At 49.5% G+C, this 22,854-nt stretch overlaps 5 protein-coding genes across 5 annotated transcripts; 3 read left to right on the plus strand and 2 right to left on the minus strand.

The window, feature by feature from the left end:
* Window positions 1-360: 360 nt before the first annotated feature.
* Window positions 361-3,882, minus strand: FIESC28_05011 (uncharacterized protein; the record flags this gene model as incomplete). The annotated part of the gene is made up of 1 exon (XM_031159158.1): window positions 361-3,882. One exon carries the CDS (start codon window positions 3,880-3,882, stop codon window positions 361-363), a length of 3,522 nt encoding a protein of 1,173 aa, XP_031016802.1.
* Window positions 3,883-11,212: 7,330 nt separating this feature from the next.
* Window positions 11,213-11,895, plus strand: FIESC28_05012 (uncharacterized protein; the record flags this gene model as incomplete). Its single annotated transcript, XM_031159159.1, has 2 exons — window positions 11,213-11,451; window positions 11,511-11,895. The coding sequence occupies 2 exons, from the start codon at window positions 11,213-11,215 to the stop codon at window positions 11,893-11,895; spliced, it is 624 nt and encodes a 207-aa protein (XP_031016803.1).
* A 466-nt stretch (window positions 11,896-12,361) lies between these two features.
* On the plus strand, window positions 12,362-13,332 carry FIESC28_05013 (uncharacterized protein; the record flags this gene model as incomplete). Its single annotated transcript, XM_031159160.1, has 6 exons — window positions 12,362-12,395; window positions 12,460-12,505; window positions 12,562-12,576; window positions 12,626-12,660; window positions 12,713-12,953; window positions 13,014-13,332. 6 exons carry the CDS (start codon window positions 12,362-12,364, stop codon window positions 13,330-13,332), a joined length of 690 nt encoding a protein of 229 aa, XP_031016804.1.
* A 4,339-nt stretch (window positions 13,333-17,671) lies between these two features.
* On the plus strand, window positions 17,672-19,192 carry FIESC28_05014 (uncharacterized protein; the record flags this gene model as incomplete). The annotated part of the gene is made up of 2 exons (XM_031159161.1): window positions 17,672-18,958; window positions 19,019-19,192. 2 exons carry the CDS (start codon window positions 17,672-17,674, stop codon window positions 19,190-19,192), a joined length of 1,461 nt encoding a protein of 486 aa, XP_031016805.1.
* A 726-nt stretch (window positions 19,193-19,918) lies between these two features.
* FIESC28_05015 (uncharacterized protein) lies at window positions 19,919-20,844 on the minus strand (the record flags this gene model as incomplete). Its single annotated transcript, XM_031159162.1, has 2 exons — window positions 19,919-20,430; window positions 20,487-20,844. 2 exons carry the CDS (start codon window positions 20,842-20,844, stop codon window positions 19,919-19,921), a joined length of 870 nt encoding a protein of 289 aa, XP_031016806.1.
* Window positions 20,845-22,854: the final 2,010 nt, after the last annotated feature.

Here is a 22,854-nt window from a genome sequence, read left to right on the forward strand (position 1 = left end):
GGGGCTCTACCCCTTGGGAGGCGTCAGGCGTAATGGGTAAATGATGTAGGGCCGGGTCGGGCTTGGGAAACCCTTCGACCGACAAGTCTATAATGAAGAGCAAAGCGCATTTTGCATCGTCGTCTCAACATGGTGAAGAAAGAGCATGGTTAAAAGAACGTTTCGAGTTGAGGGCTCATATCGAGCGGTTTTCGTAATGGCAAGGTGATCACCGCGTCGTAGTGGTAGGCGTAGTCGTCACAATCCACCTGAAGGGTATCGAAGTTTTAAAAAGAAAAATGGTGCTAGTGAAAAGGTAGAATTTTTTTTTTGGATGGATGTTGAATGTTGGGGGAATCATCGGTTTGAATTTCGTGTTGATCAGTTCCATCCGAGTGAGTTCTCGGCAGCTACAGGAGCAGAGATGAAAGCAGTGCGAGCCGAGTTGCCCATGCCACTGCGTCCACTGCCGTGGCTGTCACGGCCACCAGGTCGAACTGGAGGGTGTTCACCCTGGGCACCATATGATGAGAAGTCACGGCTCATGAGAGCGCCGCCCATAAGAGCAGGGCTTCCGTTGCCGCCGTACTGCATCTCGGAAGATCGCTGGCTGCTGCCAATAGAGCTGGCACGGCGGTGACCCAGTTGCTTCTTGCGCTTGTATCGTCGAGCAACCAGGAACATGGCGGCACCGTACATGACACTGAGTCCGACAGCACCGACAGCAATACCGGCAGTGGTAGCCTTCTGCTTCGCAGTCTTGTCACCCTCACCACTGTTACCGAAACCATCATTGTTGCTGCTACCACCGTCATCCGAGTCACCACTGTCAGAGTTGGAGTCGTTGTCAGTGTTGCCAAAGATATCGATCTTGTTGTTGATGACAGAGGTCAGGTTGCGGACAATCTCGAGGTCGTTGTTGTAGAGCAGAGAGTTAGGAGTCATGAGATCAGCCTGGAGGCTGTCAAGCATGTTCTCGGGGTAATGGATCTTAGCCAAAGCCGTAATGTATCCCCACTGAGACTGAGTATCCATAGGAATGATCTTTTCAACCAGAATGCGGTCCTTGCTGAAACCACCAGCATCGGCAAGACCCTTGGGGAGGTACTTGAAGAGTTGGGCAGCTGCGACAGTGTTTCGGGCCAGGAACTTGTAGTTGAAGGGGAAGAGGAAACCGATCTGAATGGCCCGAGAACCTTCGGGAACAGGCTTGTTGGGGTCGTTAGGGAGAATGACTCGGGGGATATTAGCAGGGAGACCTGTGGAAGTCGATGTCTCTGTGGCCTGGGTGGGAGCAGCGGGAATAGAGGTAGGCTCAAACATGATGGTAGTAGGCAGCCAGTTGTTGGTGTTTGTGAGGGTAGCAGTGGGTCGGATACTGGTGATGGGATCAGCAGCGGTGGGAACCAGCGTAGTCGGGGCAGGCTCAGGTTGAGTCTGGGGCTGGGTCTCAGTCTCGACAGGAGGAGGCTGAGAAGTAGGCTGAACCGAAGGCTGCTCGTCAGTGAAAGTTGGGGCAGCTGCAGAGGTCTCTTCGCCATCGGTAGCAACGGGTGCACTCTCAGTCTCAACTTGGGTGGCGGGTGAGGTGGGCTCCTCTGTAGCAGTACCATTGGTCTCGGCATCAGTTTGAGTAGCAGGGAGCTCGGTGGGGACTGAGCCAGTAGCAGTGTCAATAGGCTTGGTAGCGGGCTCAGTGGCTGGCTCAGTAGCGTTTCCAGAGGGCTCTTCGGAGGAGTCACCAGTAGCCGTGGGGGCAGCAGTAGGAACCTCGGTAGGGGCCTCAGTCACGTCCTCGGTGTTGACCTCAGTGGGTTCAGGAGCACCAGTGGTCTCAGGCTCACCAGTGACGGCAGGGTCGGTCTGGGTGCCGTTGACTGGCTCACTGGTGGCCACAGGTAATTCAGTCTCGACAGGCTGGGATCCAACACCAGATGTCGCATCGGGGACAGTTACGTTGGGCGACTCAGTGGGCTCAGAGCCAGGAGTCTGAGGAAACTTGGTGTTGGGGTCCAGGAATGAAGTCAGATCGGGTGAGCCAGTTTGGGACTCCTCAGGGGCAGCGGTTGTAGGAATGACGGGAGAGACGGTGACGGGGCTAGAAGGTTCAGGCAGAGCAGATGTAACATCAGTGATATCCGTGGGAATGGGGAGAATGTCGGTCTCGTCAATTGGAAGCGTAGTGTCGGGAAGGATGCCAGTAGGGATAATATCAGGCAGGCCAGTTGTCTCAGGGTCAGTCAAAGGGGCACCAGAAACAGTTTGCTGAGCATCAGAGTCGTTGGCAGCGGCTGAGGTGGGTTGAATATCCACAGGGACACTCTCAGGAGCCGATGTCTCCTCGGGCGAGGTAGTCTTGACCTCAGAAGGCTCGTTGGGGAGCAGAGAGCTGAGAAGGGTTTCCACAGGGTCCAAGAGACCGTCCTTAGATGTTTCGACAGTGCCAGGAGCGGCAGTAGCCTCGTCGGTTGGGGGGCTCAAAGTAGGCAGAGTCTGTCCATCAGTCTGGGGCTTACTCTCCTGTCGCTGGGGCTCCTTTGTAGGGGTTTCAGTCTCCTCTGGGATAGATTCAGACTCGGTCTGGTCAGGTTGTGGGTTCTTGGTCTCGCTATCAGCGGGAACAGGAAGCACAGAGGACAGGAGGGTCTCAACGGGATCAAGAAGGCCCTCCTTAGTTGTAGGAGCAGGGTTCTCAACAGATGGGCTCTTGGTCTCGGAGTCGGAGTCGGCAGGCTGAGCACTCTGGGTCTCAACAGGAGCAGGCAGGACAGTCTCGGTTTCGATTGGAGCAGGCTGGCTCTCTTCCTTGTCGTCAGACGTGGCTGGCTCAGCCTTGGTCTCGGTGTTGACAGGCTTGGGCGCAGTGGTCTTGGACTCGGCAGGAACGGGAAGGACGGAAGACAAGAGGCTCTCGACGGGGTCAAGCAGACCCTTCTTTGAAGTAGGGACAGCTGAGGGCTGAGTCTCCTCTTGGGGTTGAGTTTCGGTCTGCACAGGGACTGGTTCCTCCGTCTTAGACTCGATCTTGGACTCAACAGGGGCAGCCTTCTCCGTCTTGGTCTCAACAGCAGGCTTCTTGGCGGGAGTGCTAGCAGGCGCCTCAGTTTCGGGTTCCTTGGTCTCAACAACGGGGGACTCTGTCTCCACCTTGGGCTGAGTCTGGACAGGAGCAGGTTGCTCAGTCTTGGACTCAACGGGCTTCTTCTCGGGGGTCTTGACGGACTCAGGCTCCTTCACAGCGGGTGCTGTTGTCGCAGCAGGCTTGGTCTCCTCCTTTGGCTGCTCGGTAGGGGCAGGGTTGGCGTCAACATCGGAGGTGACGGCGGGCCGTTCAGGCTGAGCAACAGTCTCGGACTCGACAGGAGCAGCTTCGGTTTCCTCCTTAGGCTGCGTCGCAGGGTTCTGGACAGCAGCTGCTGAGGTCTTGGCTGGCTCGGCAGATTTGACTGCGGTCTTGCTGGTGACAATGCCGCTAGGGGCAAGAAGAATACCGGTGTCGGCTTCGGTAGGAGCATCGGTGGCTTCGGCGGGTTCTGTTGTTTCGGGCTCCTCGATGGCCATGCTTGTGGTAGGTTGGAGGACGAGAGCAGGCGGGGCACTAGCACTGGGGCCAGGACGCTTGAAGCCTAGAGGGAGAGTGGGATCGAAGTTGATACCATCCTCCTTGTCTGCCGCGGCCGCCTTATTCTCATTGTTGTTGTTGAAAAGGCGATCAAGGAACGAATCCTGGGGGTCTCGCTTCTCAAGCGTGGGAACCGCCGGGTTCCCTGGTACCACGGGAGCAGGAGCATTGTTCTCGACTTCCCTCTTAACTTGTCGTGGGTAGTAGATGCGAGGTCGGTTGGCTTCGACAACAGACGAAGAGGCAAGGGCCAAAGCCAGGACGAAGGACTTGGCGTGCATTTTCGGTTTGAGTTATTAATATGTTTGGTGTATACTGAACTTGGTGTTAGTCTTATCGGATAGTCGTCGTGATCGTCGAACTCACTGTCAGGGTTAGATTGCAGCGAATGTACTTGACAAAAGTGTCAACGAGTGTAATCTGAGTCGCATTGTTAGCAGTTGTTCATGATCTTCGCGTGTTCCGGTCGCCGGCCATCAATAAATGCCCTCCTCGTCCATCAAACCAAGGCTTGATCGACAACCTCCCCATCCAGTCGTGCATGGAACCCAGACTCACATATAATTTGCGTAGAGCGTATGTATATGCGATTCAAAATCAATTCAAAAGAGTGACAGACGAAATATCGTCAAGCGATTCGAAACAGACGCGTGTCGTTCAGATAATGATCCGTGACGGCTTCCTCGATTCAAATACGGTGTCTGGACAGATGATCGAGTTGATTAACGGAGATTAAATCAATCGTTACGTCGACATTTGCTGATGAAATTGCTAGAACCTCCAGAGGTCCTACTGGCAGCCAGACTCCGAGTGAGTAAAGGAGGGTGAGTCGTAAACGGGTCTCGCGAGGGATCGGCTTTCAGACGCAGGAGCGCTGTCGAGAATCGAATAGCGGACGACGACGCCTTTGATACTTGTCGTTGGAGGTGAGGTCGGTGTGGAGAGAAACGAGAGGACGGGAAGGAGAATAAAGAGTATGTAAGTACTAGATGTAAGAAAAGGCTGGACTGGAGAAAAGAAGGGACAGCGACAGGGCCAACAGCAATGGAAGGAAGGAATGAAGGCGAATGGGAATGGGGAGATGGGAAGGGCATGGAAACACGACAGGGACAAGGGGACGGGATCAAGGGGGTGTGACCCAGGCATGGATGTTGATGTGGATGAGAGTCAAAGAGTGCCCTGAACTTGAACTGAACTGAGATGCACCTAACTCAACCTGGCTGGTGAGCGGATACACGTCCATCTGTGCAACACCTAACCTATTTTTCCAGCGCCAACATCGCTGGAGACACTGCTAGACTCAACTGGACTGGCGGCTTCGTACTACCTCCCTCCCATCTTCAGGTGGACCACCTGGAGAAACGACGGTAACGGGTGAACAAAGGAGATGGGATGGCATCCACACCACCCTTGAGCTTGAGCTTGAATGGCTGACGGCTACCCGCGATGAGGTTGATGGGTACAACCGATGCAGTCATGTTCGTCTAGCCAAGCAATGTATTCCAGAGCTTGTTTCAAAGTATTGCGCTATCAACAAGACACACGATGATTCTGTCGGCTGGGTGAAGGTAGTGTCCGGTGCAGCGTCACTTCGGGGAATGCTCAACGCCTTCATCAACCATTGTTGCAATTTCTCGGGAACAACCGTGCTCCAAACTGTATTCCTCATTGAGGCTGCGTTCATGGCCGTTGATCGCACCCGTTGAAATGCTTCGAGACGGCAACGGCCAGCGGCGCCAAAAAGACAGAACCCCTCTCAAGCCCCAGGGTTTCCAAGGTCATCAGGGAGAATTGTCCAGGCTACTAGCGGTAGTGGTGGGCTATCTAACTCAATTTAGTAGCACGGAGAACGAGCTGCCAGCACAACCGCCAGAACTGAAATTGCGCACCTAAGTGAAGGGGGGTTGCGTTGCGTCCGTCCATGGACTAAGAGCCAGGGTGTGGCTGAGATTGCTTTGTTACAGCGATACCTATCCATACACCCTCTGTAGAAAATGGTCTCGATGCCAGGGCACGGCACAGTCAATCAATAGTTGAATAAGTAATTCTTGAATAAGCGGCAGTTTGTCTGTCAGTCTCTTTCTCTGCCTCACCCGACAATGCGACGTATGCGCATTCTTGGTAGTATGTAGCACTGGGGTGAACCGGTATGCTGGTGAGCCATGCCATGGTGCGGCATCATGGTAACGGAAACAGCGTCAGTCAGGGACCTGGCATACCATGCCTTGCCTGGAGCTGGAGGCTGTGCTGTAGGCCAGCGGCGTTGGTGGAAATCAACGGACCGGGTCGTAGCGTTGAGTCCCAAACACTGGTTGTGTCTCTCCTGTGCCGGGGGAGCTTGTGGAATGTCAATCCAATCCATTATGCTGTGGTGAGGAGAAGACGAGTTGTGCGTTGTGCGAGTTATGAAGGGCTGTGAGAACAAGACACAAAGCTTGTGCCGAAGTTCATGGGGCTGCGATCTGCAAGGGGGGCCCGCTGGAGATAACGTGACACGATTGGACAGCATGGGTTCTTAACGCTCACTAAGGCCTAGCTTCGTCTTGAACAGCTCACATCTCCATAAGCTTACACGTCCTCGCTCACCTTTATCCATCTTGCATATCTCCATTATGAAAGCAGCTTGCGTGTGCACGTTTTACAACTCCAGAGTTTTTTGCTTCTCCCTTTTTTGTAACCGGGGAAGTCCCGACCTGGAGAGAGCCAGCGGGAAGCTGCCCCGAGTGTAAAAGTCAAATTATAAGTTATAGCAAAAGCCTCTATTATCCAGTATGTACTAATTATCAATTATGCCCTTCAAAGGGGTCAATGTGACCATGGCGATGAGATGGATAGACGACAGTTCAAGATGCTTTCGCTTACCACTTACACGCCGTATCGACCGTCTTCGGCAATTCATACCTACATGAATTAAGAACAAGGACCGACTCGTTCAACTGGAGATCTCATGCGTGGCTGGTGTGCAACAATATTTGACAGTGGCTTTCCCTGTTGAACCAACGAAAAACTTTTGGTCATGAATACATAACAACGCGTGGGAAAGGTGATGCAACCGCCCAGAACAGTTTCACACGCGACTGGTAGATTGAGGCGATACAAGCTTGTCTCTTGAGCGATACCCTCTGATTGCGTCAGTCTCTCGTGGAAAATAAGGTACCGCGTAATGACTGATCGAGTATCGAACTGCTAACCACAATCAGCAGCCTCCCGACTGCCAGCACCTTGGCAAAGTTCCCTGGCCTAGTGCCTTAGTGCCTGTCCAAGGGCCACCCCATGGCATGGATAGCGCCGTGATCCAGGAACCGAACTGCAAATGGAGACAAGCACAGAAAAACACCAATTGCGCCTTAGAGACATGATGGAAAAGACCCGCTGGAAAAGTCTTAGCAACGCTTAGCTTGGCCTAGGCGGCGCCACTTGAACTCCAACCTTTGATTGTCATGACCCTGTTCCTGGCCGGTCCGTGGCATGCGAGACTAGGAGACTACCGGTTCCTGGACAAGTATCCCTTGTTTGCTGCGGGTCCTACTCGGCAGGAATCATGTTGATGAGAAGATGCTTGACGATCACGGCATCAACTGAAGAAAAAGGAAGCATATGTACGAGGTTGATCTGATAGATGACAGCTCGGTACGCCATGTCTTTCGCTTCCGAAGCCTTTGGACCGAAGCGAGATGATATCGCAACAAAGTACGATTGTGGCTTGACAGGGCTCTCGATGAGTAAGACAGTATGACGAGCGAAATAATAATTGCTCTCGACAGTCAACAAGGCAAACAGAGCAGTCCGGGATGTGGCTCACTGACTGCAGGGCAGCGAATTCTCTAACTCCACGTGGGCGCTTGAAAATGCAAAGAAATGCAGCGCTTCGGTTGGTTGTGCGTCCCCGAGATTGCGCGTCACTCACTATCGTGTTTAATACTAGGTACAAAAACCTAAAATGTCTCAATTAATATCTTCTGCACATGGTTTTCTCGTGTCGTTGCAGCGATGTATAAGAATGATTCCACTATAGGGTTTGGTCTGGCTTGGTCTGACCATGACCATGACCATAACCATGGATTTCATCTCAACTGGCCTGTCACCATTAACGATCTACAGATGACTCCGAGATCCGTCCTTGGTTCTTGCTGATGGGACTGTGGATCTTGAGGGTATCACGGGGGTTGCTTGCTATGTACTCTAGCAGTCAAATAAATTCTACTCGCCTTGGTCCTTATCAACACATACTACCATTTCTGCTGTACTTGACTCTACTCACTCACATGTACGCACTTGTCACCTGATTCAATCTTACTTGCATTGCATATCATTGTCACTGTAATGTTGATTTTATATTTTGCTTCTGTTTCTCGATGTTACCGTCACATTTTCCTCCTTCCTAAGTGCTACTCGGCTGTTGGTCTTCCCTCGACCCGCATCAGCGTCTGTGTGATACTCTATACATAGAAAATAATAGATGCAATACTAAGGAGTTCGATATTATGAATGCATTGTACTATTCCATGATCCGCCATTCTAAGGTCTGTGCATAACAAACGGAGATTGTTTCCAAACACATTCTTTCCGCCCTGATACTATTCCCATAACGCACAGCCACTCGCTCTTCCATCGTGTGTTTCGCTCTAAAATCTCGTGAATCGCGCGTGGCCTTACATTCCATTCCCCTCTACTCACCTGAAGCAACCATCGTCAATAGTGGTCGTTCTGGCTTGATCAAAATGTAGTGACCGATTTTAGGTTCTTCCAGGGCCAAGATCCTAATAAAAGAAAAAGCGGCCCAGGGTCTCACCAGATTGGGATGCCCATAGCCTAATTTGGTTCTAATCTAACAGGCCCTCCCCTGTCGACCGTCAGAGCAGCTACCATAATGGTAGTTTGATTATTCGACGCCATCCGAACTCCAGTGATTCACCCATTATCTCGTGAAAAACATCCGCTTCGTTTGTTTCTACCGTTTCTTCCTACCCGTCTTCGGCAAGGTTCGCTTCGGTTGATCGCGATGGCTTCGCTGCCAAGAGCCTCCTAAGGCGCATTTAATCTCAGCACATCTCCGCAGGACCTTGATCATCACAGGTAATTCAGTAGTCAGAGTGGTCCAGTGAAAACTTCTCCGTCTCGTCATAGTTTCTCCTATCGAATCGCTTGTGCAAGCGGCGGCTACTCTATCATCAAAGACGTCCGTGTACCTCCGCCATCACCACTACCGTCCTGGCCATTCCGTGCCGCTATTGTCCTACCGCTTCTTGGATACGGGTCCAAAGCGGCGGTTTCTGGCTTGTTTTTGGTGAACTTCTCCCTACTTGACCTGGCGTCTTTCTACCCATGTCGTGAGCTGACTCTGCCTGAAACGAAACGGGTGGCCCTTCGAGAAACATTTGAGAGAAATGTGACTCGGGTCCATTTCCCGGCAGAGATCCCTCCGACTCGGCTGACCTAATGGCTAGAGGAATTTCAGAGTCCCCTGAGACGAGGCTGCCAGCGGCTCGTCGCGCTTGAACCGGTGAGCTGTTGCCTTTCTAAATGACGGAGTTGTGTTTTGGACTTGATCAATGACTTTAGTTAAGAATCTAGCATTCTAGATCAGTCACGTAGGCTTCAGTCACCACTCGTTCAGATCTTAGCATATCAGGAACGCGGCTTTGAAGAGTTTCTATACTTAGTAATAGTCTTGTTTGGTCATACTGAGAAATGTGACCACCTATCCGCATTATTTTACGTTAAGCTACGATCGTGGCGCTTTCTTTGTTGTCGGTCGTGATTGTCGTCTCCTAAGGCTGGTCCATGTAATAAGGTCAAGGTCTCAGCCTTCCAGTATGGCCTTGTCTTGTCTCACTTTTTGTAAACACTAATACTGCGAGGGGTTTGTTGTTTTAATATTCAGTCATCACATTCTCCGGTTTCTGAAATCTCATGCAGTTAACCATGCGGTTGGCATGCCAAATATCACTGTCTTCCTCATGTTCGTCTCGATTTGAATCAGTGACTGTTTAATCATATTAACAAATCCTACATCTTGATCGGGAATTCAATAGTTACCCCGCAGGCCAAGCCATGCCATCCTTTGTTCCTCCTTGGCTTGGTGAATGAATAAGCCGTCTCACGGTACGTCCGAATGTCCTCTGAATACAGGAGTCAAAGTTGTTGTCTGCTGTGAATGGCTATGACTAAAATATTGATTCATAACCATGAGGCGGTTTGCAATGCGATTATGTTACATCCATTAGTGATATCGTTGGGGATAGGGGTGGTATTGGTGTTGAGATGTATCCCTTTGTCTCTCGTGTCAACAACGCCGAACATGGGAAGACGGGGAAAACATGGCTCGGTGATGACGATGATGCTGAGGTTTTCTGTTCCTTGCGTCATTGCCCTTCTGTTTTTGTTCTTGCCTGTATGTGGGCATTTGGATGTTTTCCCTTTTATCTGTCAATCGACTTGATTGTTGCCATACAAGCTGACCTCGACACTTGTGAACGATGTCGTCGGCATGCATGCTTTCAATCACGAACTACTAGCGAAAAAATATACTCCGTAGAACTTCTGAATAGCTAATCAAGTTCGTCATATTTCAGCGCTTGTGGAAGTACTGCGCCTTGATCAAAGAGTTCTATTGTGTTAGCGAACTCTTCCTGTATCTCCCAACGCATGACCTGGGGAGAAAACTAGGTACTTCGCCATGTATCTTGGTATGAGAGCAATTCTAGCTCTGTAGCACTAGCCAGCATGTTTGCCTATGAATAGAGTAATAGTGGTGTGATGATTGTTCAAAATTGTTACTTATCCCTCAGATAGGTAGGTTGTCGACGTTGTGTCTGACTTGATGCATACCAACCTCCACATCTGAAGAAGCCCTGAACTAGTAGTCTAACCGACCATTTCATCGATAAGCGAATGTAGATAAAGGTCTTCAAAAAAGTTGTTGGCATGTATACTATGAAATCCTGACCTCGACACAATGTGTAGGGTAGCTTTATATCATGGACAGTATTCTTACCCTACTCCCTGTAAATCTTCTTGGTATTGAGCGCTTGATAGGTCCCCCTGATTTGTTAGACATTTAGGTGTTCACCGTACTCTACCCGTTAATAAAGACAGCCGAGTTCTCTTAAAAACAACTCATGTGTAGAGGTTGCTTCAAACTTGGTGCATTAATTGGGCACTGACGATTCTTTCCGTGAGATTGATTATTACCAGTGACATGCAGCACTAGCTACATACTCATATGGTTAAGCTCGCTCCACCAGTAAGCCCAATTAAAATGTCAAGCTGAAGAATAAACGTACGAACTCACTTACATGATACTTGATGCTTAAACGTCAGATGCCCCGAGACCCACTTCTATCAGCGGGCTTCGGATCCGGAAACGGCCGGCCCCACCTCATGCCACTCTATTTGCATTCTCGCATGTGATTCGTGTGAATTCAATAATCCCCCGCTGCGTCAGGACACGCAGGGTCCTCTGCTGAAAGTGGTTAGTGGATTTCTACGTTAGAAGCTCGTTCGATACCAGGTCCAGGCCGGAATTTATCTACTCTTATCATGAGCCATCAACCACAAACGGAGGACTGACCTCCATTTCACACTCTTTTGTAACTTAACGCTACAATCATGGCTCGCCGACAGCATCTGACCCTGACTTTCGTCTTGGTTCTCGGTATCTTCTTCACCTTGTCCTATTTCTTCTCTGGTCCCTCGCGCAGTGTACTTCTTCCCAAGCTTCACAATGATGTTGAATTGCCCCTGAAGGACGCCCCTCGATCTGAGTTCGTGGCCGACCTCAGCGCCATGCCCGCGGGTCTCCTCGAGGGCGAATCGATTGCGCCTAAGCTTGAGAATGCGACGTTAAAGTATGTTATTTGAGTTCCAAATCTCCGATGCAACGTGCCACTGACACACCTTTCACCAGGGCTGAGCTTGGCCACGCAACGTGGAAGTTTCTTCACACAATGATGGCACGATTCCCCGATAAGCCGACAAAGGAGGATCGCATGGCTCTCGAGACTTTCATGCACCTTTTTGCCCGACTCTACCCTTGCGGCCAGTGTGCGGCGCATTTCCGAAAGCTGCTTGCCCAATATCCTCCCCAGACGAGCAGTCGCAACGCAGCCGCTGGATGGTTGTGCTTCGCCCACAACATCGTCAACGAGAGAGTACACAAGCCTTTGTTCGACTGTGAGAACATCGGTGATTTCTACGATTGTGGATGTGGCGACAAGGACAAGAAGGAGGGCGCAGAGGGTGTAGAGGGCGTCAAGGGCGAGGGACCTGATCAAGAGCTACATAAGCATTAGTTTGCTTTGCGTATCTCCAGGGTTTAATGCACGGTAATTCAAGGCTGTAAAGAAATCCGCATGTGTTGGCCCCGGCTGGACCGGTCTGCTCATACCGACTACATAACGAAGACTGCAATTTTTCGCACCATTTATCTTGGAGGAATGCATATGTACAAAGAAATATATTTAAAGCCTGCAATAATGAATCGGTTTAACAGCAGTAGTTAACTTAGTTCCGTTATTCAAATACCTTCCCAGCCATTGTAACTACCTACCTGTTCTATCTCGAGATGAGGTCACGTGTACAATCACGTGGCGATAACCGTTTCGCGGCTGCGCGTTCAGAGCTGCCTTGCCCGAGCTTCTAGAGCTCCTGCCCTCCCAAGCAACGACCAACGACAACGAAACATTACGACTCACGACTCCTACCTGGCCGATCGCTCAATTTCTTACATCTTCGACAAAATCATCCAAAATCGTCACAATGGAGTTTGGCAACGCTGGAGTGCTGAATGAGGGTGCGTTGGGAACTCTTTCGTCATAGCTTCGCCTTGTCGATATTGAAGCTTACAATATCGCCAGATGGTATCCATGTAGATATGGACCGCCTCAAGAAGGGAGAGGTCAAGTAAGTATTGATTTGGATCCTCTGTTGTCTTGCGCAGCTTACTAACAAGCCTATAGCCTCGGAACCTCTATGTATGTGATTATCTGATGATGCAAACGATCTTGCCTAACGGTTTATTAGCATGGCGGTTACCTTCAAGGACGGTGTTATTCTGGGTATGCATCATTGTTTTCAATAGCGACGCAAATACTGACTGTTATTCTCTAGGTGCGGATTCACGAACAACGACCGGCTCCTACATCGCAAACCGAGTGACAGACAAGTTGACAAGAGTGCACGACACCATCTGGTGCTGTCGATCCGGCTCAGCTGCCGATACCCAGGCTGTTGCCGACATCGTTCAATACCAACTTGGACTGTTCGCCATGACAAATGGCAAGCCTCCCATGACACAGACCGCTGCGTCAATCTTCCAGGAGATTTGCTACGCCAACAAAGACCGTCTATCGTACGTCCTTGACTGATCAATCCATCCCCTATATCTATTGGAGCTAACCGCCGTATGCAGTGCCGGTCTGATTATTGCTGGTTGGGATGAGCGATTCGGCGGCCAAGTCTACTCCATCCCCCTGGGCGGTTCCCTCCACAAGCAATCCTATGCCATCGGTGGTTCTGGATCGACTTACATCTACGGTTACTGTGATGCCAACTGGCGAGAGGGTATGGAGAAGGATGACGCTGTCAACTTCGTCAAGGGGGCTCTGAGGGAGGCTATCAAGTGGGACGGAAGCTCCGGTGGTGTCATTCGTATGGTCGTCCTTACCAAGGAAGGAGCAGACCGACACCTGTACCTGCCTGATACCGACTACGCTGTGCGACATGAGTAATGGGATAGAGGAAGAAGAGTACCTTAATGACCACTAGATAATGGGATAAAGAAAGTCAATGCCTTATCAGTCTCCCTAATAGTCTAAAATGGAACCTAAAGTAGCCTAAGTATTGGTCTAAGCCAACATAAGGCGACCAAATTCTTTCGTCTCTTATGGTCAATTCTTTTGACACACTGACGGGCGGCTATCTGAAAAGTTCACCGCTTTTCTAGAACGAGGCCGAGAAAGACGATTAAAACTGTGTTTTAGACTTGCAGTGGAGTGGACTCTGAGCAACAAATGAGAGGCTCACGAGACCTGCGTGGTAGGTACCTGGTGATACATAATATGGAGTTTAGACAAAAAGTACCATGTGCTCGGAAATAAATGCTCTGTGGTCAAAGACTAGTGATTTAAGGAACCGTGCTTTGTCTATTGACTCAATTTCCGGCAGATCTTTGGCTATCACGGCGAGGCCTTGTGATATTTTGTGGTTTCCTATTTGCCTGGAGTAATACCGCCAGGAACAAAAAGGTTGATGAAGCACGTGTACATGCATGAGAGGGGAGGAAGATCGTCGCCGGCTTCGTCCAATTCCACAGATAAGATATCCCCTGCATAGCCGCAATCGTGAGTTTACAACTGCCGCGGCAAATATACTGCACCCGATGTCGGTCTTTTGCCAGCAAGAAATCACGCAGAGGATGAAATATAGTAGGCAGGTCTATCCCCGATGAGTGATACAGGGACCGTCTTTTAGTATAAACCGCGCACTTTGTGATGAGTTGTGCATATCGTAGGTGGCATGCCGACCTGCAGATAATCGGTGGTTATTATCTCGTGCAACAAGTGTGCAAGAGCTCTAGTACCAGACAGACAGGTGTATTGACCTCTGTAAAACCGGTGCTGGAGTTGACACGCACTTTGAGTACACATAAACGGCCATGGAACTACTTCAGACTCGACAGAGCCCGTTTGAGAGATTCTATAAACAGAGCGTTTTGGATATCAAGGTTCGAGGCAGCATAGAGTTTTGCATTTAAATAGATCACTTGAGCCTTGCTGTTTCGTATTCGTCGCCAGAGTGTCAAAAGATTTAGTCTTTGAGAGCCTAAGAGACGAAATAATTCGGCCACCTTATGCCAGCTCTTAGTACCTTTTATTTTGACATCCTGAGCCTTAGAAGACAGCTTTATCCTATCTTCTAACTTCTATTCAGATATAAAAGTTTACTCATCTCTACTGAATCAGTTTGTCGCGGTCTTTCTCTTAGAAAAACGTGCCCACGTGCTTTGAACCATTGGCTCGGGGAACATTTCGGAGTCGGGGAGGGGCCGGGTTTGACTAACAAGAGGGTTTGGTTGGCTATCAGGAATTTTTCTAGTTTCATAGGAGAAAGTCCGACGACAGTTGAATCCAATCCTATGGCCCAGTAGCTACCAAGGTATCTAGATGGGCGACATAGGTAACTCGAAAGGAATCTGTCACTCCCTTCTTTTTAGGAAGCCTGCTGATATCTGGTGGTTGCCATACATAACCCCTGATCTACAAACAACTAGAATCTGTTTGGGAAGGTGTGGCCCAAACAGATGACCCAGGAGAACATAGCAATCGTAAGCGAGGCAGTTGACACAGGAAGGAAACAAACGATGAGATCCTTCCCTGACACTTTGATATACCAGACCTCTAGCGAGGGGTGACCCAACAGTTCCTTCCCATCGGGGTCTATTAAAAGCAACACCCCTATTTTCCCCGGCTTCTCCATCAGTCGAGCATATGAAAGATCTCCACGCAGTCGACCTGTCTTTCTTTCTTTTCATAAAGAAATTCACTAAGCCTTACGTACCTTGAGCTGTTAAATCCTACATGATTACGCTGTTGATCAACTCGATCCCCATCTCAACCCCACTCCACAGAGCTCGAGCCCACTATCGGACAGCCACTCGCCTGACTTTACCTGGCTCTGGCAGGCCTGGAGAGACCCTTGCGCTAGATTCAGATCCAGAACAGCCCCAGTGAACGGACCTTACGATTATCTAGGCCAAACTATTTTGGTCGACCGAGCCCAAACATCACTCAGAGCCGTGTCATTCAATTCGCTGTCGTAACTTCCTTCCCCTGGGCTCGACTCAACTTGGCTGCGTTTGGGCCAAGATTTGCAGTTGCGTTCGTCGAAACTCCAGGCGCTCGCTTGCGCGTCTTTTCTGTTGGATCGGAGTTTACGACTTTTCTAGGCCGCTGCTATTGCCCGCTATTTCCTTCTGGCATGTCCAATGTCAATCTGGTCACAGAGCCCAACGTAACCGAGTGCCTACACTCTGTTAGGTTCCCGATGTGTTTTGGAACCTCGAGCCATTCTTAGCATCTTGCACCTAAAGAGCGCAGAATTACCTGCAGCATACAACTGCAGTTTCTACACTCTTCAGATATCAGACGATCTTGCGGTTGCTATCCAAAAGCGCTGATCAGGTGAACAAACCTTCGACTTATCCTCAACCAGTTCGCTCCGCTCCGTTGGCCGCTACTCGCCGTCTCCGTCGCCTTCGCCGGAATACGCGCAACTTTGTTGATTCTCAATCGTGCATCACGCTTCAGTATTACATACCTAATGCAGCCAATCATCCTACCCGCTGCTAGTCGTTACCTTTAACTCAACCTCTTCTACCTACTTCAACTCCGAAGAGGCTCTTGACGAGTATCTTACGCTCATGAATCAGACCATATCCTTCTTATCTTAGGTAATCTACCTCAACTCGCGTGTAGTCCTTTTTACGTCGTTGCATCCTCTGTCTTCGCGCTGTCATCGCTTCGTCTTCTTAAACGAACCTGCTTTTCAAATACCCAAATCTCGGTAAGTGCACGATTTGTTTGCTTCACTTTCTATATGTTTCATGTGCCTGGTTTCATGTTTGCCCTAATATCCAACTTGCGTTTGTGTATCGCACGTCGTCACCATTCAACACACGAGCGTGGAATTCAGTCCGTGAAACCTGAGTGAAACCAGAGGATAGAATGGAACTGCTGCAACGAAGCGGACGGCAGGCGATGAAGTCTCAAGGACCAGACCAGCCATCCAAAGAGCTTTGAGTCTGGATGGCTGCACAATGCACATGTTGGCAGGGGTGGTGACGTCGTCGGCCTGTGCTCTTATCAGGATGGATGCGAATTTACTACGCCACATCAGTTACCATGACCGACAGTGTAACGCATCAGGTCGTGCGTTCAACGATCCAGTACTTGATGGGGCAATCGATATCCATATGGATCGCTTTGGCTACATCTTCAAACGTCAACGCATTGGGGTTTGCAACGTACATCCGCGCAAACCATGTTTCCTGTGTCGAATGACGAAAAGTGAAGATGAACCCTTTTCCGCATCTTCTTGACAGGAGATGATCGACGACGGATGACACCGCACCCCACCCAACAGGAATTCCCCTGTGTCGACAGATTCAAAAAATGAGCTTCAGACCACAGATCGTATTGGGACACTCTCGAAGAGTCGAGAAAAAAAAAAGAGGGCAAAAAAACACTCAAGACCCTGACTTGATGCACAACTGTGCGCCAATCAGGCCCGAGAGATGCATCACTGAGTCGGTTCCGAGATTTTGTCGGGGAGAATGAATCGGCGCAGCGCGGACTTGACCCCACCATCCATCCGGTCGCCAGCCGCCTCGACCACCACACGGTATACCAAGGGTACCCGCTGGCTTGCCCACGAGGGCTGGTGAGGGGCGAGTCTTGCAATGTCACAGCTGGAGCCCAGCCCAGCCCAGCCCAGCCCAGTCCAGTGGACGACGCACCAGTTGCTAGTCAGTCAGCCTGACCTTGACTCCCCTCAGTGGCTCCAGTGACTGCTCACTCAGCCTCTAAAATCTCCAGCATCTGTCGGGCTTGTCCTTGTTCTGGTCTCCCAGCCCAGGCGTCCCCACCGGCCCGATCCTCTCCCCCTCCTCTACCTTACTCTGTCCCCTCCATTTGACTTGATTCTTTTCGACTTCCTCAACTTGCTTGTCTTGGCTATCGACATCGTCATCGCTTCCATTTTGCCCTGCTCAGACCCTTTTTACGCATTTCATCTGCCCTGCCAAGCGATATCATTTGCCTGCCTGCCTGCAACATTATTATCCATCTGTGATCTTGACGACTAATAATTTGTTTTTGTCTTGTCCCGCAGTATACCTGCCCGCCTGCTTACGATATTGCTCTACGTTACCCTTTACGAGACCAGCGACAACACACGATACCCTTCCGTTCAAATTAATAATAGCATACTCCCGAGCTTTCGCCCGATAGCGATGTTATGGCAGCTGTGATCGGCGACTTCATTTCAGACACCACCTCATATCCTCATAACATGATTGCCAACCCCTCCCTGCAACACCACCACTCACACGATTCTTCTTCGTCCTATCGATCTGGTAGCCGTTCACGACACTCCACCACTCCTCGAGCCCAGCGCACAGCAGAACTCGCCGACTTCAGCAGTAACCAAACCACTACCACGTGGTCACCTGCGACAGTAACAGCAGCAACTGCATCGACTTCAGACTCTACACCTACTCCAGCGTCTGCGGGTCACGAAACCGCCCACGTGTCGGCCACTGGCGGAGCCTCACGCTTCCCTTCCCCGCCTCCATCTTCATCACCTGCTGCTGCTACCGGCCCAGCTTACGCCGATGATGCAAAGAGCTCGTCTATGGCATCCGACGCGAGGGACTCTGGTCCCCTAGGCCACGCTTCGCGGTCCGGCACCACATCACACCCCTCTACTGCTCAACAACCATCTCCTGCCTCCGACGACTTTCAAATACCCAACCCTACTTATTCTCTCTCTGGTGCACCCTCACAGCAGCCAGAGCAGACAGTTATACATATTCGCGATCTAGCACACATTCAGAGTTTGGCCAGCGCCGATCTACTATCTGGCAATGGCGGATCTGGCATCCTTAACGACCCCCCTCTTCAGCAAATGAAGTATGAAATCAGTGGCATGCCTATAGGGGATATTATCGAAATGGTAGCCGCGTTATTAACAAAAATCACCACCACAAACGATTTGCAACACGATGCGATGCAGCGCAATGTCGCTCACCAGCAACAGGCTAGTCAGTCTGGCGATACGAGTGGCAGCTCGATCTCATCCTTGAATCATTCTGTTCTCGCTTTCCATGGCAAGAATGTTCCCGCTATTACTATCCTCAGCTACCTGTCGAGAATACATAAATATTGCCCCACCACTTACGAAGTATTTCTCAGTCTTCTAGTATACTTTGATCGTATGACAGAGCGCGTCAACGATATGGTTACAAAGAACGAAGAGGCTCGAAGGCAGACACAGTCGCGGCAGACAAACACAAACACTCCACAGGACACCCCCATGCGCGGCGAGGTTGTGGGCGATGCAGATGAGAGCGATTCAGATCTTGCGGACGATGATGATGAAGATATGGCCGATTCGACTGGACAAGGCCGTTCAAGTAGCAATAAAGGAGCTGCCACTCCTACAGAACACCCCGCCATTGCTGCTGCAACATACTTCGTTGTTGATAGCTTCAACATTCATCGTCTGATCATTTCTGGTGTGACGTGTGCGAGCAAGTTCTTCTCGGATGTTTTTTACACTAACTCGAGATATGCCAAGGTACGAATTTTTGTTTGGTAACCTCTTTCTGACTGGACGGAAGACTGACATTAGGTGCAGGTTGGTGGATTGCCACTGGTTGAATTGAATCATCTTGAGCTCCAATTTCTCCTCCTCAACGATTTTCGACTCGCAGTTCCAGTGGAAGATCTGGAAGCGTATGCGACTATGCTGGTTGAGTTTTATGCCCGAGAGGTGGTAGCTAAGCAGGCGGCAACTGGAAGCACCGAATGAATGAAATCATGAAGTCTGCACCAGACAAGACCAATGTCTTGCAAGCTGTCATTCGCGACAACAAGCATTGACCGCCTGTGCCATTGCGTTGTCTCGGGTCAATCCTCATTGCCACGACAACCGAGGACGTCCACGCATTGCGACGCATGCGGAGGGCGATCTTCCGAGGAACAAATGGCCTTGCTACATATCGCTGGTATATGAAGGTCAAGACACAGCAATACGATATAAATTGATCGGCCAATTTTCTATCCTGGGATTCACCAATAGTTATGAAAAGGTGTGCCGATCAATGTAACAAACACCAGAAGGGGATGACAAAGATGGGGAACCTCACGAAGCATGCCTGGGGCTGGCTTGAAGAGGCTACTTTATGTACGAGTGCATTGGACACGTTTAATGACTTGATGTACGGATCGTGACGGCGAGCAGGCTTAGTGGATCTGTGTTTCTTGCGTAGACTGGGGGTTCTTACACGGATACGGAGAGCCAACAGAGGCAACCTGTTGGGTCGTGAGATTGGGGCTGTGATTCATTGTTTTCTGGCTCGTGTTGGAGCTGAAGGTGTTCTGGCAAAGAGGCATTTGCTTACTTATATATTACCGATATCATTCTACTACGACCAGTCCTGTACCTCTCGAAACTAGCTGTCCCAGGATAAGCAACGTGCCTGTTACCTACTCTAGTGAAGGCAATAGCCTGGCGCTTCCCACAGGCTACTGAAGCTCACAATCTCGACCTGCAAGCTTCCCAGGTCTCTGGAACGTCAAACTTGATAACCGAATCTTGCATCTTGAACCCGAACTGCCACTTGGACCAACCAGGCCAGAAATTCTCGAATGCACCGGTCACATTCCCCTCTTCGTCACGATGCTGTTCAATGTCAAACCAGCCTACCTTACACTTGGAGCTCGACTGCTGTGGAATAACGGAGCACCAACGATCGGTACCAGGGAGCTCGCCTTGGCTTCCAGTGCCTTGGGGGAGCGGAGGAAAGACAAGGGTGGTGTCAAAGCCAAAGTAATTCAGCCACGAGGTCCGGAATGGGAATGAAGGTGTGTATTGAATGGACTTGAAGGTTGCTTGGAAGAATGGAGTGGAAGCTGGCACAGCCGATTCAGTGAAGCCCGAGTTTGAGTCTGTGGGAGCTGTATCGTTAGGATATACTTTAACGGTTGTCGAACCGTCTGAGTTGTCGGTCCAGATGAACTCGGCGAGATGCTTGGGAACATTCCAGTCTAAACGTGAGGATTAGCAGAAAGAACTGCAGAAATGCCCAGGCGCTTCAACATACTCTTCCGCCCATTATAGCAGGTATGCTTCTGCGAAACATAAATCCTCGTAATCTTGACACCCTTCCCTTTCACTCTCCTCCCGCTCTCATCTTCCTTCTCGTAGCCAAAAGTTCCCGGTGCCAGGATGAGTTCGTCATATGGCCCAACAGGAGAATCCGTGTATCGAATGATCTGGATCATACCTAGTCCTCCGATCGCTTTCTGCTCTTTGGCGAAGTCCGAGTTTGCCTCGAGAGGCGAATATGCCATGTCGGGAAGGTTGCCCGCTTGAGCGCGAGAAATCCAGAAGACAAAGGCGTAGATATCGCCCTTGAGAGTCCATGGCGGAGGAACAGATGGGATATCTGAGTCTGACATTGCCGCTACGATTGAAATGACGAAAACTTAAGATACAAGCGATGGCTTGGGTATTTGACTCTGGATTGATCCTGATGTTCAGATGAAAGAGTGATGTTCTTCTACCAAGATCGATAAAACAACCCCTCGTCAGTGTATCCTAAGAAGTAAAACGCCAAGAGCCTAAGGGATAAAATAATTTGATCATCTTGTGCCAGTTTAGTCTAGCACTTAGACTACTTTATTTTAGCAACACTAGCAAGATACCTAAAAGGAAGAGGCAAAGACTATGCCTGGGTAGGCCGGTTGTGTCTTACCTCGGATGGCGGAGTCATTATCGGAGTCTGAAATAATAACAAGGACGCAATAAGTAGAAGGTTTTTGATTGGCCCAAGTTAACCGTTCTTGAATTTGGAGGTTGGATTGGGGTTGGCGTGGCACATGTTCATCTCATGTTGGCAGTGTAACATCGAACTCGACCATCGTCCTTAAAACGTTATATGCATTGTTTTTATCCCTGATGACCAACCTTAACACAAACTGTACTTGGATACATACTTTGATTTTATACAGTTCGTTGAAACAGACATCCAACCCGTTGTAAGAAAATAAGAAGCTGGATAGATAGGCAGATAGATGAGAAAGAACGTAATAAGCATGAAGAGATGGGACTTCTGTGACCGAGCAGGGCCGTGGTCACAGTAAGAAACATCCTAGGATCCTCAACGGCGATCTACGCCTTGATTTTCTATACATCTCGATCCTAGACTGCCGATAAAATCAAAATCTAAAGAACGCACAAGTTCAGCGCCTAGGCTCCAAGTTTGAAGATTGTTTCTACCAACATTCTATCGTGCTCAGAATATATGATGTCCTAACTGGCTGGTAATCTGGTTACTAGATCCTATGATTGCAAACTATACTCCCAGAGACTCAAAAGTATGGACAACCTGCAACAAAATTGTGTGAGACAGGGCTGGAGAGCAATTAATCAAAGCATCCGTTGACATTCATTCATCATAGACTTAAGGTGAGGATTACAGCATTGTCATTCAGCTCATTATCCAGCTCATATTTCTACCCCGATTTGCTGTTGTCTTTATTGCTTTCTCAACATCGACCAGTAAATTCAAATAACTTTCTGGCATGCCGCCTGCACTTGGACTACAGAATTTGGAAACAATGTGTCTTACCTACCTAAGTATATCAGTACTAGGCAATAAATGAAACTGGTAGCTGTGCATATCGAGCTCTTTGATATCAATAATTCCTAGTCCTAAACCAGATATCCCTTATACATGAGTCTTTGTGCACCTAGGAGATCGTTGATAATACCATGGCTCCAAGATAATAACAATGCCCTGATCCTTTTTGTGGCTTTGATTGTGTCGGACGTGAAATATGACCTGGCATAATATCCATCTGATAGATATGACACAGACATTCGGTTTCTTCATAAACAAAGGGCGCCCACAAGGGTCTCTAGGCTATATAGTAACGAAATCAAGAACATAGCTCGTATAATAATCTGTCTATTACATTGCTATGGTATATTTACGTTATGTACTCCGGCTGGTGGCTGCCAGTGGCAGCAGCTGTGATGCAACTGCCACACAACTGCCACACAACTGCCAAACAACTACCAAATAACTACCAAACAACTGCCAAACAACTGATGGGATAAATAATAATTTGGTATGAAAATTTCTTCTTGAGATTATTCTTACAATTCTTCTCACGATTCTTCTCACGTCCTCACGATTCTTCACCTTACGATTAGTGATCTACAGACTCCTTTGCAGTCTCTACAACCTCGACAGACAGCTCTACAGATCCTATTGTTCTCCTGCTATTCTTTTTAACACATGTAAAGCTCACTATTACGACAACATGGTGGTTTTACGGTCTAACAGAAGCTACACGCTGAGCACTGAGACGAAACAAGAAGACAGTCCGATAAGCAATTACAATAAAGACGAAAAAAGCCCTGTTGAGGATGAAGAGGAAGAGGAAGAAGAAGAGGAAGAAGAG

This window comes from Fusarium coffeatum (genome assembly GCF_003316985.1).
Source record: "Fusarium coffeatum strain FIESC_28 chromosome Unknown BRIP53273_contig_108, whole genome shotgun sequence".
Taxonomy (NCBI): Eukaryota; Fungi; Ascomycota; class Sordariomycetes; order Hypocreales; family Nectriaceae; genus Fusarium; species Fusarium coffeatum.